General features: G+C 39.3%; 1 protein-coding gene across 6 annotated transcripts in view; it reads left to right on the top strand.

Moving 5' to 3' along the window:
• The window catches only part of NOL8 (nucleolar protein 8), a 44413-nt gene that overhangs the window by 2791 nt on the left and 23261 nt on the right, over positions 1–18361 (top strand). For 5 of the 6 annotated variants that reach the window (XM_054588002.1, XM_054588000.1, XM_054588003.1 and 2 more), the window contains exons 4-6: positions 957–1035; positions 2455–2590; positions 17455–17525. In XM_054588002.1, coding sequence (XP_054443977.1) covers positions 957–1035; positions 2455–2590; positions 17455–17525 — 286 coding nt within the window. Of the gene's footprint in view, positions 1–956; positions 1036–1382; positions 1487–2454; positions 2591–17454; positions 17526–18361 lie in introns of those variants that run through there. The other variant, XM_054588005.1, reaches the window with a different exon arrangement.

The raw sequence follows: 18361 nt of genomic DNA, 5'->3' as shown, positions 1-18361 counted from the left end.
CATCAGCTCTTATGTGTGACCTGTGGCAATTTAATTTAAACTTCTAAGCCCCAGTTTGCTTATCTGAAGAGTAACAAAGATACTGCTTTCCTCAGAATATTACTGTGAAGATTAAATTGAATAGTACCTTTGTATTTTAAAATAGTACCCACCAACAATCTACTCTCTATTAGTGGTTATTGTTAATAATGCTGATAGCAAATACTGAGAAAAATGAACTACTAGGGTGTAGCAGTTCAAACACTGTTTAGTCACTTGCAGCTTGTTTGTTTAGAAGTTACATAGTAGCCCTGGATGGTATGGCTCAGTGGATTGAGTGCTGGCCTGTAAACCAAAGGGTTGCTGGTTCAATTCTTGGTAAGGGCACATGCCTGGGTTACAGGCCAGATCCCCAGTAGGGGGCGTGTGAGAGACAGCCACCCATCGATGTTTCTCTCCCACTCTTTTTCCCTCGCCCCCCCACCCCCGTCTAAAACTAAATAAAATCTTTTTTAAAAAAAGTTACATAATAATAAGTAGTATGAGGTAATAAATAAAGGTGAGGCACTCCAGAATTTCAAAGTGTCTTCTGATTCCCCTTAGGGCAATTACATGAATATTTTATAGTTTTCGTGTGGGAAATGCTAAATATCAGTCATTCACTAGAAGTTTCTGACATGACTTTATAAACAAATGACAAACAAATTTTGCTTTATAGTTTATACATTTGCTTTGTTTATATCTTCCAGTCTCACTGGGTTGTAGGGAATAAATAGGGATCCACTAATAAGTGGTCAAAGAAAGACCAGGATCTAGGTGTTTTCACTCCAGATATCAAATTCCTTATTCTGTTTTCTCTGTATCTTTATGGTTAACATGTCTCCTTTCCTTGGTACATACTAAATAATTAGAAAAACCACATTCTGAAATGTATTTTGCATTGCCATATAACTGGGTAATAATTCTCTGCTCTATAGGTATGTCTGTTTTAAATAAAACAAAATGGAAAGGTGGAACACTACAAATTCAGTTAGCAAAAGAAAGTATTTTGCACAGGTAAGATTTGTTCTATGTAAATTTAAACAGTATTTTTTTTTTAATTTTTTAAATGGTCTCATATATTCACTTAATTGATTTGAAACTATTGGGTAATGTATTTATTATGATATTAGCAAATTCAAACATCACAAGCAGAGCTAAAGTACTGCTCATCTTTGACTTTTCATGATCCCAGACTTCACAAAAAAGACAATGCAATGCATTTGCATATATACATTGTAAACTATAAAAATATATGCCTATGTTATCTTTTTTAACACAATCTTTTGTGGTCATGCAGATCTTTCCTCTTTTTTGTACTAACTGTTTAGTACTATTACAGAAAATAGCTGAGCCACAGTATAGTGGGCCATGCCCCAATGATGGACATTTAGACTATTTCCACCTTGTCGTGGTAATAGATGACCCTTGAAGGATGGCTCCTGCATAATGCAAAGCTTCCTCTGAGGTTTGTGTCAGCCATAAGAGTTACTGTCTTGAAGTTATGTACATTTAAAATTTTAATAGACACTAGAACGTTGTTTATGTTATTTTTGACTATTAATGCTAGTGTTATATAAAGGTAAAGAGAGTAGGAAATCCCTGCGTGAGAGGCATAAGGTTAATTAGGCAAGTGATTAAGATCAAGGAATTGTAATGACTGTTGAAGTACTTTAGGATCCTGGAGGTATTCTAAGGGAGGAAAGATTGTGTAAGTTTGGGAACTTTCAAAGAGGAAATATTTTTGGAATATGCAGATGGCATAATGAGTATCATTAATAAGATCAAGGAAAAGATCAAGGAAAAATAAGATCTAAGGCAAGTGGCCAACAGAGGCGTGTTTTGAGGGAGTGGTCAAGTAAGACAGGTGAGAATTTGATTTTGTTCTTCAGCGAGGAATATCTGTGAACAGGATAGTAATGAGACTTTTATTCAGCAGCACTTCACTGCCTGCTATGCACTAGAACTGGGACCTCAGTCCTAAGCAGGGTGAGAACACAGTACTGCTGCCTTGAATCAGTGCCTGCAGGTGTGCCTGCACAAGCATAAATCTGACAGTCATTCTGGATGGTGGAATGTTAAGAAAGACACCAGAAGCAGAGAGTCCAGCAATGGCTGGTCAGCGTAGTTATTCAGGCTTACATAAGGTGGAGAGTTTGAATCAGAAGGATGAGATGTCATTCAGCATTCTCTTTATTATGAGGATAGAAATAATCAAGACTAGGCAGATTGAGCTCTGAAAGATACCTCTTCCTCATGAGGAAGAGTGAAGAGATTGAGGAGGGGTAAAATGGCCAGAAATAAATAAGTTGAAAAGGAAAATTGAGAAATCCTAAATGATCACTATAAAGTTAAACAGCATTATAGTATTAAAAAACAAAACAAAAGCACCACTAATAACATGGTTGGTTTGTTTATATTTTCTCTTTGATTCAGATTGGCCCAAGAGAGGGAAGAAGCAAAAGCAAAGGAAAAAAAATCAACAATAGGTGAAACCAACTTGTTAGAAAATATGGGAGTGGTGGATTTCCATATGAAAGCTGTGCCAGGGACAGAAGTACCAGGGCACAAAGTGAGTCTCATCTGGTAGCATGACTAGCCCAGGAACCGAATCCTGAGACCACCTAACTGTCAGCATCATGTCTAAAGCAGTTTCTTTTTAACATAGATGTGCTTTATGGTTTTCAAAGTGCATTTACAACTCTTGGGTAAGCACAGTTCTCCACTTTACAGAGGCAGAAGTCAAAACAAGTGGAGGCGGGTCTCCGTTATCCATATATTCCACTGTGTGCTCACCAACCAAAGTCTAGTCTTTTTCTATCACCATATATTTGGCCTCCATTTACCCTCGTCATTCTCCCACCCCCTTCTTCTCTGATAACCTTCATATTCTTGTCTGTGTCTATGAGTTTGTTTTGTGTGTTTGGTTGCTTTATTTTTATTTCCTATATATGAGTGAAATCATACAGTTCTTGACTTTAAGCATCTCATTTATTTCGCTTAGTGTGATACTCTCAATATACATCCATAGTGTCCCAAATGGCAATATTTCATTCTTTCTTATGGCCGAGCAGTATTCCATTGTATATAGGTACCACATTATTTTTTCATTCATCCGTTGAAGGATACTTAGATTGTGTCCATGTCTTAGCAACTGTGAATAATGCTGCAGTGAACATAGGGGTATATACACATCTTTATGAATACATGTTTTAAAATTTTTCAGGTTGGTACCCAAAAGAGGGATTGCAAGATCATAAGATAGCTCTCTTTCTAATGTTTTGAGAAACCTCCATACTGTTTCCCAGAGTTGCTATACCAATTTACATTCCCACCAGCAGAGTCAAAGTTCCTTTTTGTCCACAACCTCTCCAACACTCATTACTAATTGTCTTGTTGATAATAGCTATTCTAATAGATGTGAAGTGGTATCTCTTTGTAGTTTTGATTTGCATTTTCCTAATAGCTAGTGAAGTTGAACATCTTTTCACGTATCTGTTGGTCATTCATATCTTCTTGGGAAAAGTAACTGTTCAGGTCCTCTGCAGATTTTTTTAATTGGATTGTTCTTTTTGTTGTTGTTGAGGTTATGAGTTCATTTATATTTTGGATATGAGTCCTTTATCAGAGGTATTGTTTACAGACATTTTCTCATTTGGATGGTTGCCTTTTTTTGTTGTTGATATTTTTAGTTTGATACAGCCTCAATCATTCATTTTTCCTTTTAATTCCCTTGCCTTTGGGGCCAAATTCACAAAATCTTTGAGACCAAGATCCATAAGTTCAGCCCTATGGTTTTTTTCAATGTAATTTATTGTTTCAGGCCTTGTATTTAAGTCTTTTGATCCATTTTGAGTTAATTTTTGTATATGGGGTAAAACGGCAGTCTGCTTTCATTCATTTACATGTGGCTTTCCAATTTATCCAGCACCACTTACTAAAGAGGCTGTCCTTTATCGAGTATATGTTTTGGCTCCTTTGTTAAAAATTGTTTGCACATATACATGTGGATTAATTTCTGGACTGCCATTCTGTTCCATTTGTCTGCTGTCTGTTATTTTTCTAGTACCATGCGATTTTGATTATTGTACCTATATTGTAATATAATTTCAAGCCAGTGACTAGGTACCTCCAGCTTTGTTCTTTTTTCTCAGGATTGCTTTGGCCATTGAGTCTTTAGTGTTTCCATAAATATTTGATGATTTTTTTTCTCCTCTTTGAAAACTGCCATTGGGGTTTTGCTGGGGATAGCATTAAATTTGTACATTGCTTTAGGTGATAGGGTCATTTCAACCATGTTAAACGTGCAGAAGCTTTCAGTTTTTCACTGTTCAGTGTAATATTAACTGAGGGGTTTGGCCTTTGTTTGTTTGTTTATTTATTTATTTATTTTTTCAAATACATTTGTCTCTGCCTTCCCCCGACCACTTTCCCTTGCCCCCTCCCTCCCTCCCTCAACTCTTCCCCTTCGGTTTTGTCAGTGAGTCCTTGCTATATGTACCTTGACTTTCCTTTTCCCCCGCCCCTCCCTCCTTCCTTCCTTCTTGTCACTGTTGGTTTCTTTTCCTTTCAGTGTTGCTGGTGTTATTTTTCCTTGCATCTTTGTATTGTTGGTTAGGTTCCACTTATAGGTGACATCATGTGGTATTTGACTTTCGCCCCCTGGCTTATTTCACTTAGCATAATGCTCTCCAGTTCCATCCATACTGTCGCAAAGTTTACTAGTTCTTTTTTTCTTTCTGCTGCGTGATATTCCATTGTGTAAATGTACCATCATTTTTTGATTCACTCATCTACTGATGGGCATTTAGGTTGCTTCGAACACTTGGCTATTGTAAATTGTGCTGCTGTGAACATTGGGGTGCATAGGTTCTTTTGTATTGGTGTTTTGGTATTCTTAGGGTATAGTCCCAGCAGGGGAATCACTGGATCAAAAGGCAGTTCCATTTTCAGCTTTTTGAGGAAATTCCACACTGCTTTGCACAGTGGCTGCACCAGTCTGTATTCCCACCAAAAGTGTACTAGTGTTCGCTTTTCTCCACAACCTCGCCAGCACCTGTTGTTTGATAATCTGTTTATGATGGCCATTCTGACCGCTGTGAGGTGGTACCTCACTGTTGTTTTCATCTGCATTTTTCTGATGGCTAGTGATGCCGAGCATCCTTTCAAATGCCTCTGGGTCATCTGTATCTCTTCCTTGGAAAAGTGTCTGCCCAGGTCCTTTGCCCATTTTTTGATTGGATCATTTATCTTCTTGGAGTGGAGTCGAGTGAGATCTTTCTATATCTTGGAGATCAAACCTCTATCTGATGTATCATTAGCAAATATATTTTCCGATATGGTTGGCTCCCTTTTCATTTTGCTGATGTTTTCTTTAGCCATGCAGAAGCTTCTTATTTTGAGGAGATTCCACTTCTTTTTCTTTCCTTTATGTCCCTTGCTCTAGGGGACATATCAGTGAAAAACTTGCTGCGTGGGATATCTGAGAGTTTCCTGCCAATGTTCTCCTCGAGGATTTTGATGGTGTTGCGACTTATATTTAAGTCTTTTATCCATCTTGAGTTTATTTTTGTGTATGGTGTCAGCTGATGATCCAATTTCAATTTTTTGCATGTAGCCGTCCAGCTCTGACAACACCATTTCTTGAAGAGGCTATTATTGCTCCATTTTATGCTTCTGCCCCCTTTGTCAAATATTAGATGCCCATAGAGACCTGGGCTTATTTCTGGGCTTTATTCTGTTCCACTGGTCTATGGATCTGTTCTTGTGCCAGTAGCAGATTGTTTTGAGTATAGTGGTTTTGTAGTAGAGTTTGATGTCCGGTATCGTGATACCTCCTACTTTGTGTTTCTTTCTCAAAATTGCTGCGGCTATTCGGGGTCGTTTATGGTTCCATATAAATTTTTGAAATGTCTGTTCTATTTCTGTGAAATACGTCCTTGGTATCTTAATAGGGATTGCGTTGAATCTATAAATTGCTTTGGGTAGTATGGACATTTTGATGATATTAATTCTTCCAATCCATGAGCACAGTATATGCTTCCATTTATTTGTGTCTTCCTTAATTTCTTTCTTCAATGTTGTATAGTTTTCTGCATAGAGGTCTTTTACCTCCTTGGTTAAATTTATTCCTAGGTACTTTATATTTCTTCTTGCTATATTGAATGGTTTTTTTTTTCAGATATCTTCTTCAGTTTCATTGCTGGTATACAAAAATGCCTTTCATTTCTGAATATTGACTTTGTATCTTGCTGTTTTGCCAAATTCACTTATGAGGTTAAGGAGTTTTTTGGTAGAGACTACAGGGTTCTCTATGTACACTATCATCTCATCTTCAAACAAGGATAGTTTTACTTCCTGCTTTCCTATTTGAATTCCTTTTATCTCTTTTTCTTGCCTGACTGCTGTGGCTAGGACTGCCAATATGATGTTGAAAAGCAGCGGTGAAAGTGGACATCCTTGTCGTATTCCCGATCTTAGTGGGAAAGCTTTCAGTTTTTGCCCGTTAAGTATGATGTTGGCTGTAGGTTTTTCATATATGGCCTTTATTACGTTGAGGAATGCCCCATTAATTCTCATTTTGCTGAGTGTTTTGATCATAACTGGGTGCTGTTTCTTATCGAATGCTTTTTCTGCGTCTATTGAGATGATCATGCGGTTTTGTCTTGTCTTTTATTTATGTAATGTATCACGTTTATTGACTTGCGTATATTGAACCATCCCTGCAACCCTGGGATGAATCCCACTTGATCGTGGTGGATAATCTTTTGAATGTATTGCTGGATGCGGTTTGCCAACATTTTGTTGAGGATTTTAGCATCTATGTCCATAAGCGAAATTGGCCTGTAGTTTTCTTTCTTTGTAGGGTCTTTATCTGGTTTTGGGATCAGGGTGATGCTGGCCTCATAGAAAGAGTCTGGGAGTCTTCCCTCCTCTTGGATTTTTTGGAATAGTCTGAGAAGGACAGGGGTTAGCTCTTCCTTAAATGTTTTGTAAAATTCTCCTGGGAAACTGTCCCGCCCTGGGCTTTTGTGTGCAGGGAGTTTCTTGATGACTGCTTCAATTTCCCCAGCTGTTATCGGTCTGTTCAAGCTTGCTGTTTCCTCCTCTTTCAGTGTTGGAAGATGATACTTTTCTAGAAATTAGTCCATTTCATCAAGGTTTTGAAATTTCTTGGCATATAATTGTTCATAGTAGTTTCTGATGATCCTTTGTATTTCTCTGGTATCAGTTGTTATTTCTCCTCTTCATTTCTGATATTAATCTGGGTCCTCTCCCTTCTATTATTGATGAGTCTTCTTAAAGGCTTGTCAATTTTATTTATCTATTCAAAGAACCAGTTTCTGGATTGGTTGATCCTCTGAATTGTTCTCTTCGTCTCTATGTCATTCAGTTCTGCTCTAATCTTGACTATTTCCTTCCTTCTACTTGCTCTGGGATTTATTTGTTGTTGTTTCTCCAGTTCTTGAAGTTGTAGTGTTAGGTCTTTTATTTGAAATGTTTCTATCTTTTTTAGGTAAGCCTGTATTGCTATGAACTTCCCTCTCAGGACCGCCTTTGCTGTGTCCCATGGGTTTTGGACTGTTGTCTGTTCATTTTCATTTGTTTCCAGAAATGTTTTGATTTCTTTTCTTATCTCATTCTTGACGCATTCATTGTCTAATAGTGTACTGTTCAGTCTCCATGAGTTTGCAAGTTTTTGAAGTTTCTCTTTGAGGTTGATTTCCAGTTTCAATCCCTTGTGGTCCGAGAAAAAGTTTGGTATTATTTCAGTTTTCCTGAATATTCCGATGTTTGCTTTGTGTCCTATTATGTGGTCTATTTTTGAAAAACTGCCATGAGCATTTGAAAAGAATGTGTATTTTTCTTGTTTGGGATGTAAGGTTTTAGATATATGTCAGCTAAGTCTATTTGATTCAGTGCATCATTCAGCTCCATGATATCCTTATTGACGTTTTGTTTGGAAGATCTGTCCATTTTTGACAGTGGGGTGTTGAAATCCCCTACTATCAGTGTGTTGCTGTCTATATCTTTTTTGAAGTTGTCCAACAATTTCCTTATATACTTGATGGCTCCTATATTGGGAGCATATAAATTTACAATGTTTATGTCTTCTTGATACAGTCTTCCTTTAAGTATTATGTAGTGCCCCTCTGGGTCTCTTTTTATGGCCTTTGTCTTGAAATCTACTTTGTCTGATAAAAGTATGGTAACCCTGGCCTTTTTCTCTTGCCCATTTGCTTGGAATATTTTTTTCCATCCATTTACTTTCAATCTGTATACTTCTTTTGTGTGAGGTGGATCTCTTATAGGTAGCATATGTGTGGGTCATGTTTTCTTATCCATTCAGCTACCCTGTGTCTTTTGATTGGGGCATTTAGTCCATTTACATTGAGAGTTATTACTGATAGGAACTTATTCATTTTTTCTCTTTGTACTTCTGTTTTTCTCTTTCTCACTCTTTTCCTTCATGTTCTTAAACCAGTACCTTTAGCATATCTTGGAGTGCTGGTTTGGTAGAGATGTATTCTTTTAGCCTTTTCTTGTCTGGGAAACTCCTTATTTCCCCTTATATTTTAATTGAGAGCCTTGCTGGGTAGAGCAGCCTTGGCTGTAGGCCGTTGCTTTTCATGACTTGGAATATTTGTTGCCATTGCCTTCTGGCTTGTAGTGTTTCTGTTGAGAAGTCAGCTCCTAGGCGTATCGGGGGCCCACTTGTATGTTACTTTCTCCTTCTCCCTTGCTGCTTTGAGGATTCTCTGTTTGTCTTTGATAGTTGCCATTTTAATGATGATGTGTCTTGAAGTGGACCTCCTTGAGTCCCTCTTGAGTGGGGTCTTCTGTGCTTCCTGGATTCACGAGACCTTTTCTCTCCTCAAATTGGGGATATTTTCCATTATTATTTTTTCGAGGAGTTTCTCTATCCCTTGCTCTTCTTCTTCTCCTCCTGGTATCCCTCTTATGCTGATATTATCGTGTTTCAGGTTGTCCTGCATTTCCCTAAATGCCTCTTCATTCTTTTTGAGTCTTTTTTCCATTTCTTGTTCTTTCTGGGAGCTTTTTTCTGCCTTATCCTCCATCTCACTGATTCGATCCTCGGCTTCATCCAGCCTGCTTTGGAGTCCTTCTGCTGTGGTCTTCAATTCAGAAATGGTGTTTTTCATATTCCCTTGTGTCTTCTTGATAGTTTCTATGTCCTTTTCCAGGTTGATATAGTTTGTTGTAAGGTCCTGATAGTTTTTGTTCAGTTTCTCATAGTTATCTTTGAGCTGGCTGAGCTCATTGAGCTTCCTTAGGACCATTGTTTTGAATTCAATATCTGAGAGTACCCTTGCCTCTATTTCATTGAGCTCTCTCTGTGGGGAGTCCCCTTTTCCACTCATTTGGGGGAAACTTCTTTTTCTTCCCATTTTTGTGAGAGTGTATAAAGTAATTTATTTATTTATTTATTTTTGGTTCTGCTTCAATTGGGCCGTCTAGATTTCCTGACTTTGTGGATTAAACTTCTTTGGTAGTAGGCGGTTCTTTTTATTTATTTGTTTATTTATATTTATTTTATTTTTATTTTTATTTTCTTTCTGGGCCTGTCTCTGATGATGTTAGTTGTTGACCCTATATGTCCTTGTGTCATTTGTTTGAGCTTTCCAGGAGTCTGCTGTCTGTGTGTGACTCCTGCTTTGGGCAGCTCTGTGACCCCTTCCGCCAGGGATCCACTATTTCTGTGTATCGTTCTATACTCTCACACCCGCTCCTTGAGTGTACTCCCCGGCCCGGCAGGATCCCCTGCCTGCCTGGGCGCGCGCTTGCCCCAGCCCAGGGGCACCTCGGCACTGGTCAGTTTGGGGTCTTCTGTTTTGTGCTTTCTCCGCTTTTGGCTCTTTCGCGGCATCGCCTACCCGCGCAAATGGAGTCTACAGAAATAGGAGGAAATCAGCTCCAGGACTCTCTGGTTAATCCTGTCTCTAGTCTCTCCTCCAGGGTCTCTGGGCAGCTATGTGACCCCTTCGGCCCAGGATCTACTATTTCTACAGACCGCTCTGCACTCGCAGGCCCACGTGGGCCAGTTTATGCCTGCCCTCACCGATCTGTGCATTCCCTCTCAGGCCCCGTGGGCGCCAGCCTGCGCGTGCCCTGACCAGCCTGCACGGGTCTGCACACGCGCTTGCCAACCCTCGCGGGCAGTTGGTGCGTGTGTGTGCACACCTGCACTGGGTGGTTTTGGGCTGTCTATTGTGTGCTTTTCAGCTTTTGGCTCTTTGGGGTCGTGGCCTGCCCACGCACAATGGAGACTATGGAAAGGTGAAGGAGTTGAGATTCCCTGGTTCCTCCTCCCGATCTTTGCCCAACGCCTCCGTTTCCAGTCTCTCCACAGGGGTCTCTGGGCAGTTCTGTGACCCCTTCAGCTAGGGATCCACTATATCTGCGGACCGCGTTGTATTCGCAGGCCGTCTGGCTCCTGTGCGCCTGCTTCTGCCTCTTTGGGGGCCCGCTCTGCCTATGCAAAATGGAGACTGCGGAATGTGGAGGGAGTCGGGACTCCCTGGTTTCTCCTCCTGTTCTTTCCCCAATGCCTCTGTCTCCAGTCTTTCTTCAGGGGTCTTTGGGCAGTTCTGTGAACCCTTCTGCCAGTGATCCACTATTTCTGTGGACCATGTTGCAATCACGGGCAGTCTGGCTCATGCGCGCCCCGTTTCTGCCTCTTTGCAGGCACCCCCTGCCTGCGCAAAATGGAGACTACGGAATGGGGAGGGAGTCGGGACTCCCCTTTTTCTCCTCCCATTCTTTCCCCAATGCCTCTGTCTCCAGTCTCTCCTCAAGCCTCTCAATGCAGCTGTGTGACCCCTTTGGCCAAGGATCCTCTACTTCTTCCAGCTTGTCTGCACTTAGCCCCCCAACTCACAACACGCACAAGCTGTGTGCGGAGTGCACAAAAGGCAGGTTAATTGATTCCGTTATGCCTGAGCCAGATGGTAGCTGCAGAGTGGGAGGTGCGTTATCACCGGGGCTCGACCGGCCGCCGTCTCAGTTCCTTTCACAAAGTTTACCTCACCAATCTTTTCCCAGGCACCAGCCCACCCTGCTGCCGCCTCTACCCAGAGATCAAAGAGGGTGGCTGCCACTGCAATTTTTGCGTTGGCCCTTTAAATGTCTCTTTGCATCCCCAGCCACCTGTCTCTCTGGCGGAGAGCGCCCCTAAGCTTTTTGGGGTTGCGTTTTGTCTGTGTGTTTTCCAGGTTTTAGCTGCTATAATCTAGGGGTCCCTGTTTATGATTCAGACCCTGTTCTTCTCAGGGAGAGCTAACTAGCCGTTTCAGTGTCCCTCTGGTGCTAGTTCCCGTGGGCGCCCAGCCTACCCTCTTGAGCCTCCACCACACTTCTCACCCGTTGGGATGTGTGAGAGTTGAATCCACTGTCTGTCCCCGGCTCCAAGGCTCCTCTCCCACTATCGTTCCATTGTTTTCCGGGTGATTTCTCCACTATTTAGTTGCAATTCCACTTTGGTCTTGGGAGGAGGAGGTCAGCTTGACTCCCATTTACTCCTCCACCATCTTCCTTCCCCCCCTCTGGCCTTTATTTTATGAGGTACTTTCCTTCCGTTCCTGTTTTATTGAATGTTTTACACATAAATAGATGTTGTTTTCTTGTCAAATGCTTTTTCTGCATCCACTGATATCTGCCACATGATTTTTACATGTCACTTTGTTAATATGGTGTATTGATCAGTTTGCATATGTTGAACCATCCTTGGGCTCCTGAAATGAACCCCACTTGATTGTGATGTATATATTATGTTTTTAATGTATTGTTGTATTCTGTTTGGTAATATCTTGTGCAGGACTTTTGTATTTATTCATCAAACATACCAGTCTGTAATTTTTTTGCATGTGTTATCTGTGCCAGGATTTGGTGGTCTCATAAAACATGTTTGGAAGTATTGCTTCTTTCTCAATTTTTTAAGAGTTGAAAAGTATAGGTATTAAATCTTTTAATGTTTGGTAGAATTCACTGTTGAAGACATCCAGCCCTGGACTTTTTATTTTTGGGGGAGGTTTTTGATGACTTTCAATTTCCTTAATGTTGATTGTTCTATTTAGATTTTCCAGTCCTTCTTGATCAGTTTAGGAAGACTATATATAATCCATTTCTTCTAGGTTATCATATAGTTCCAGTTATCATATTTGATGATGCATAACCTATAATCCATTGTATTTCTTTGTGTCCAGTGTACTTCTTGATTTTCATTTCTGATTTTGAGTCTTCTCAAGTATATATGGTATATATTTTTTCAAAGACCCAGCTCTTTCTTGCACTGACTTTTTCCTATTGCTTTTTTTTTTGTTCTGTATTTTATTTAATTCTGCTTCAGTTTTTATTATTTCTTTTTTTCTGATGACTTTAGGCTTTGTTTTATTTATTCTTTTCCTAGTTCTTTAAGGAGAAATGTTAGGTTGTTTATCTGAGATTTTTCTTTTTTTATTTTTTTTAAGATTTGTTTATTTTTAAAAGAGAGAGGGGAAGGGAAGGAGAGAGGGAGAGAAACATCAAAGTGTGTTTGCCTCTCACACACCCCCTACTGGGGACCTGTCCCGCAACCCAGGCATGTGCCCTGACTGGGAATTGAATCAGCAACCCTTTGGTTCACAGGCTGGCTCTCAGTCCACTGAGCCACACCAGCCAGGGCATAGATTTTTCTTATTGAGGTGGGCCTGAAATGCTAGTGCTTTTGCTGCATCCTCAAATTTTGATTTTTTTGTATTGTCATATTCATCTGTTTCTATGTATCATTTGATCTCTGATTCTATTTTTTCTTTGACCTCATTGTTTTTCAGTAGCATGCTGTTTAGTCTTCACATGTTTGTAGTTTTCCCAGCTTTTCCCATTGATTTATAGCTTCAAAGCATTGTGGTCAGTGAATATGCTTAGTATGATTTCAATTTTATTAAATTTGTTGAGGCTAGTTCTGTACCCCAACATTGGGACTGTCCTTGACTGACTGTTCCACGTGCACTGGAGAAGAATGTGTTATCTGGTATTTGATATGGAAGCTCTGTAAATATTGATAATGTCTCTTTGGTCTAATGTTTCATTTAAGACTGATATTTCATTGTTGGTTTTTTTTTTGTTGTTGTTATTGTTTATGCTATTATAGTTCCAGTTATTGATGTTTTTGTTTGGATGGTCTATGCATTGCTGTCAATGGGTATTTATGTTCCCTACTATACTTGTATTTTTGTCACTTTCTCTATTTCTGTTTAGTAAGTGTGTTGTAGATTTTGATGCTCCTAGGTTGGGTACATATACCATATTTTGCTGTGTATAATGTGTACTTTTTTGCCCAGTTTTTTGAGGGAAAAATAAGGATGCGCATTATACATGGGTAGAATGGTTACATACCATGTGTATAGTAATGGGTATAATAAAAACATGGGTGCACATTTTACATGGCATAACACGGTATATTGGTAAGTGTTATGTCTTCCTGATGTATTACCTCCTTTATCATTATCAAATGTCCATCTCTGTCTCTTGCTACCTATTTTTATCTTGAAATCTATTTTGTCTGTTTTAAGTATGGCTACACCAATTTTTCTCTGAATGCAACTTGCTTGGAGTATCGTATTTTACCCTGTCACTATGTTTGTCTTTGTAGCTGAGGTGTGTCTCCTGAAGGTAGCAATAGCCATCTTATCTTTTGTTTTTGGTAGCTCTGTGTCTTCACTATTTTTTTCCCTTGTATTTCTGTCTGTTATTTTAGTTTGGTGGTATTTTATGATTTTTTTCCCTCTGTTTTCTTTTTCTTTAAAAATATGTTTATTGATTTTAGAGAGAGAAGAAGAGGTAGAGGGAGAGACAGAGAGAGTGAGAGAGAGAAAAAGAAGCATTGGTTGTCTCCTACATATACCCCAACAGCGGATCAAATCCCCAGCCTTTTGATGTATGGGATGATGGTCCAACCAACTGAACCATATGAGCCAGGGCTGTTTTATTTTTCTTGGTTTATGTCTCAGTTTTAGATTTTTGTCTCGTAGTGGTTACCATTAGGTTTCTGCAAAAAAAAAAAAAAAAAAAAAAAGTTGCAATTGTACAAGAGTTTTTTTCCTTGTGATTGCGCTTTATCTTCATTCACCAGGCAAGATCAGTCCCTCCCACCTCACCTTTTATGTTTTTGTTGTCACAGATTATCTTCTTTTATGCTTTCTGTTCATTTCCAGTTGCAGTATCTATTACCTTGTTTATTTAAAAAGATTTGACCTCCTTTAACCTTTATGTTATATTTAAATGTTTAATACCCTATTCTGAACATGAGTTGAAATGTTTTGCTTCTGTCTTTTAATCATCTTACAGTTTTGTTTGTCTTTGTTTCAGGTAGAAGAGCACCTTTCATCATTTCTTGTGATGCAGGTCTTGTCGGAATTTGACTCGGCTTCTGTTTGTCTGGAAAAAACCTTATTTCTCCTTTATGTGTGAAGGATAACTTTGCTTAATATGTTATCCTTGCATGGTGATGTCTTTCTTTGCATATTTTGAATATTTGATTCCACTCTCTCCTACCTTAGAGTTTTTTTTGAAAAACAGAATGATAACCTAATGGGGTTTATTTCATAGGTTACTGTCTTTACCCTGGCAACCTTGAGCTTTTTTCCTTTTTTAATAAATTTTGGCAGTTTAATGTACCTACAAGAAGGCCTTTTTGGATTGAGAAAATTAGGTCTATAAGCTTCTTAGAGTGAATGTCCAGTTCTCTCCGTACGTACAGGAAGTTCTTGTCGATTTTTCTTTTGAATAAACTCGTTGTTCCCTTCTCCCTCTCTTCTGGTATGACAGTTATTCTTAATATTGCTCTCTCTAATGAAATTAGATAGTTTTTGTGGAGTTCTTTAAATTTTTTTACTCTCGAATCTGTTCTTCCACCCAAGTCATTTCTAGATTTCTGTCTTCAGTATCACTAATTCTTTCTCCATCTGGTGTGCTCTTTTTCCTAAGTTTGCTGGTTCATTCTTCATCTCTTTTACTGAGTTCTTCAGCCAGAATTTCTGTTTGGTTTTTGTTGAAAGTTTCAGTTTTTTGGTAAAGTACTTCTTTTTTTCGTTGATTTTATTCCTGAACTTGAACTAATTTTTTGAAATTTCTTGTATGTTACTGAATTTTTTCAATATGATAATCTTGAATTCTCTGTAATTTTAATCACTGTCTTCTTTGTCTTAAAGTTTTTTTTCTTTGTATTTTTCATTTACTTTCTGATCTTTCTTTTTACCTTGGTTTTTCATTTTGCTTGATGCATTATTTTTCTTCCTGAGCATTTGTGGAATTTAATCTCCCTCTCCCTCTCTTTGCAGTATTTGACTGTTTATTATTTAGCACAGTGATTTTTCAGCCATTTTTATATCATTGCACATATCAACTAATTACTAAAATTCTGTGGCACACCAAAAAATACATTTTTTGCTGATCTGATCAAAACAATGTGTACGATTTTGATTGATTTACAAAACAAAAAATAATGGTTATTACCTACCCGTTTTGCTCCAATGTGACTTTGTAAAAAATCAGGTACCTAACTTTGGCTGGGTTGCTCATTTGGTTGGAGCATTGTCTCGTGTACCAGAAAGGTTGCAGGTTCAATTCCCCATCAGTGCACATACCTACTTTGCAGGTTTGATCCCCAGTCAGGACAAGTACGCAAGGCAACCCATCAAATGTTTCTCTCCCTCTCCCTTGCTCTCTCCCTGAAATCAGTAAAAACATATCCTCGGGTGAAGATTTAAAAAAAAAAAAAATCAGGTGCTGCCCTGGCTAGTGTGGCTCAGTGGCCTGAGTGCCAGCCTGAGAACCGAGAGGTCAATGTTCGATTCCTGGTCAGGGCACATACCTGGCTTGTAGGTCAGGTCCCCAGCTGACATGTGAGAGGGAATCAATTGTTACACCCTTCCCCTCTCTCTAAAAATAAATAAAATCTAAAAAAAAAAAAAAAAAAAAAATCAGGTGCCTATGCTTGTAGATAAGGATATCTGGTACCAAGAATTAACCAATCAAACACAACCTTATTATGTGACATGCCCAGTAAGAAGAATTGTACTGTATGACCTCAGGGCATTCCTGCGGGACAGCTATTGTTGTGTTTGCTGTTATTTTTTTTTTTTGACAGTCTATGGGAAAAGAGGTCAATGCCCCTGACTAAGTAGTCAAATATTTCTAAATTTCTAAACATTTATCCTTTTCTAACAAACATTTCTAAAATTCTGTGGCACAGCAGTTGAAGAATCACTTGTTTAGCATATTGGTAAGTGGAGGTCTTTCTTTTGTTTTCCAGTAGGTGGTGGTAAAGTACAGGTGTTTTTTGTTTTACCTGCATTACTAGGGCTTTCTTGATCTCTGTGCATTGGTGTCTCTTCAGTTGGGGGAATCACCTCATATCCTGTAAGGATGTGGGCTTCCTTTTTACAACCCAGACTCCTCAGTCTCAGGATGGTGATATGTGGCAGGCTCTGGGTCTGCTGGTCTGTGCCTCTTAGTGCCACTCTCCTGCAGATGTAAGCTACCAGCCACACTACTGTCTCAGCTGGCTCTACCAGGCTCTGCCATGATGGGTGGGTGAAGGGTAGGTTAGCAGAGGTAGCTTGACATGTCTGAGACTCTTCTTTCCACTGGCTTAGGTTATAATGTGTACAGACCATTTAGGCTTTGAAAGTTGTTTTTGCCTTTTCTTGATCTGCAAATGAGGGCTTTAATGCTGGGCAGGCCACAGGAGGATGGGTAGGGGGAGGGGTTCCCACGACTGCTGCTTTCTTTTTTTTTATTTTTTGGTGTTGGCAGTTTGTGGAATACTGTAACCCTTTGTACTGCTTCTCTGCTGTGACCCTGGGACTCAGCCTCAGTGTGTACCTGCCACGAAGGCCCAATTGCTGCCTCTGCTCCTCCATTCTGTCCATTAGTGGTGTCACCCCAACTCTTCCTTGCTTTTGTGTCTTTTTAGTCCACAGTGAGCACCAGACTGTATCTGCTGCTTCTATCTCTGTCCTCAACCCCTCTTCTTCCCTGCTCACTCTGATATGCCCACCTTTAGATGTCTCAGTGCGTGGATCCCTCAGAAGTATTTGCGTATTGAGTCCTTTGTTGACTTATGGCTGTCTAACTTGTTATAACTTTAAGGGGAGGTCATCTCATGCTGCCATGCTGCTACTATCACTAACAACTGGTGTTTTTTGCGTAGCATCCTACATGGCTTATATGGGATTGATAGCTACCCCTAATTTCCTTCTTTTTTTTCTTCATATGCTTTTTTTGCGAACTCAACGTTTCATTATCAGAAAACTAAACCCAATAGTAATCATAACTGAGCATGAGTTCAATTTTTTTAAGTTATATTTATAAAAATTGGTTTATCTTTTTTATTTGTGACATATGTAGTAAATACTTTTTTTTTTTTTTTTTTAGAACTGGGTTGTGAGTAAATTTGGAAGAGTCTTACCTATTCTTCATCTAAAGAATCAACGCAAACATAAAATATCCTTTGCAAGTGGGTTTTCAGAGTAATTATTTAGCACAGTTTTGGCTAACTACGAAAGTTTACATCCTGCCTTTAGAATTTTGCTGCCTCTGTCAGGAAATCTTTAAGTGTTTATTTAATGGTTTTATGTTCCCAACATCTACCTAAGGTAAGACCTTACTACCTATAAGAATGGAACAATTAATAGAATAATTAGAGAATGCAATGAGTTTTATACAAATGATACAAATGATGATTGTCAAAGACGTCTTTGCATTTACTAGTTTATAGACCCTTCCTCTCATTTGACATGGATTCAAAGCCATTGCTGAAAGAGGTAGGGCAAAGGAACATGGGGTTATTGTTAAAAGAAAGCTTTGGAGGACGTGGAGGAGGTTTCACATTACTAGAAAAGTAATAAGAAGGAGTCCAGGAGAGAGGAAAATAGTAGATTAAAATATGTAGACAAGCATGAGAATGGTGGGTGGAGAAATAGTGTGGAACCCAGAAAGAGCAAATTCAGATGCCTGTTCCCTTGAGGTAATACAGTCAGATTGTCTAAGACCTCGAATTCCTAATGTCATGAACTCCTGGTCAGAAGGTGTAACTTGTGTATTCTTTAGCTCTTATAGCATGTATCAGGGAACCAGAAGCAGTTCCAGGTACTTCAAACAGAGAGGACGTAATATACTCTGTGTGTTTAAAAATCTGGAGGAGCTAGAAGCTGAGTATCAGGCTGCCCAGAGATTAATAACCCAAGCCAATAGCTACTTTCTGGAGTTAGAGAAGCAGAAAGGTGTGTTCTCATTGCTTATAGCTACTGTGCCACTGAGGTCACTGAAGCCTGGGCCATAG

Source organism: Pteronotus mesoamericanus, unplaced genomic scaffold (genome assembly GCF_021234165.1).
Source record: "Pteronotus mesoamericanus isolate MK-2021 breed Mesoamerican mustached bat unplaced genomic scaffold, CSHL_Meso_final scaffold_125, whole genome shotgun sequence".
Classification (NCBI taxonomy): domain Eukaryota; kingdom Metazoa; phylum Chordata; class Mammalia; order Chiroptera; family Mormoopidae; genus Pteronotus; species Pteronotus mesoamericanus.
Note: the sequence above shows the minus strand (reverse complement) of the source record. Positions and strands in the feature narration are given on the sequence as shown.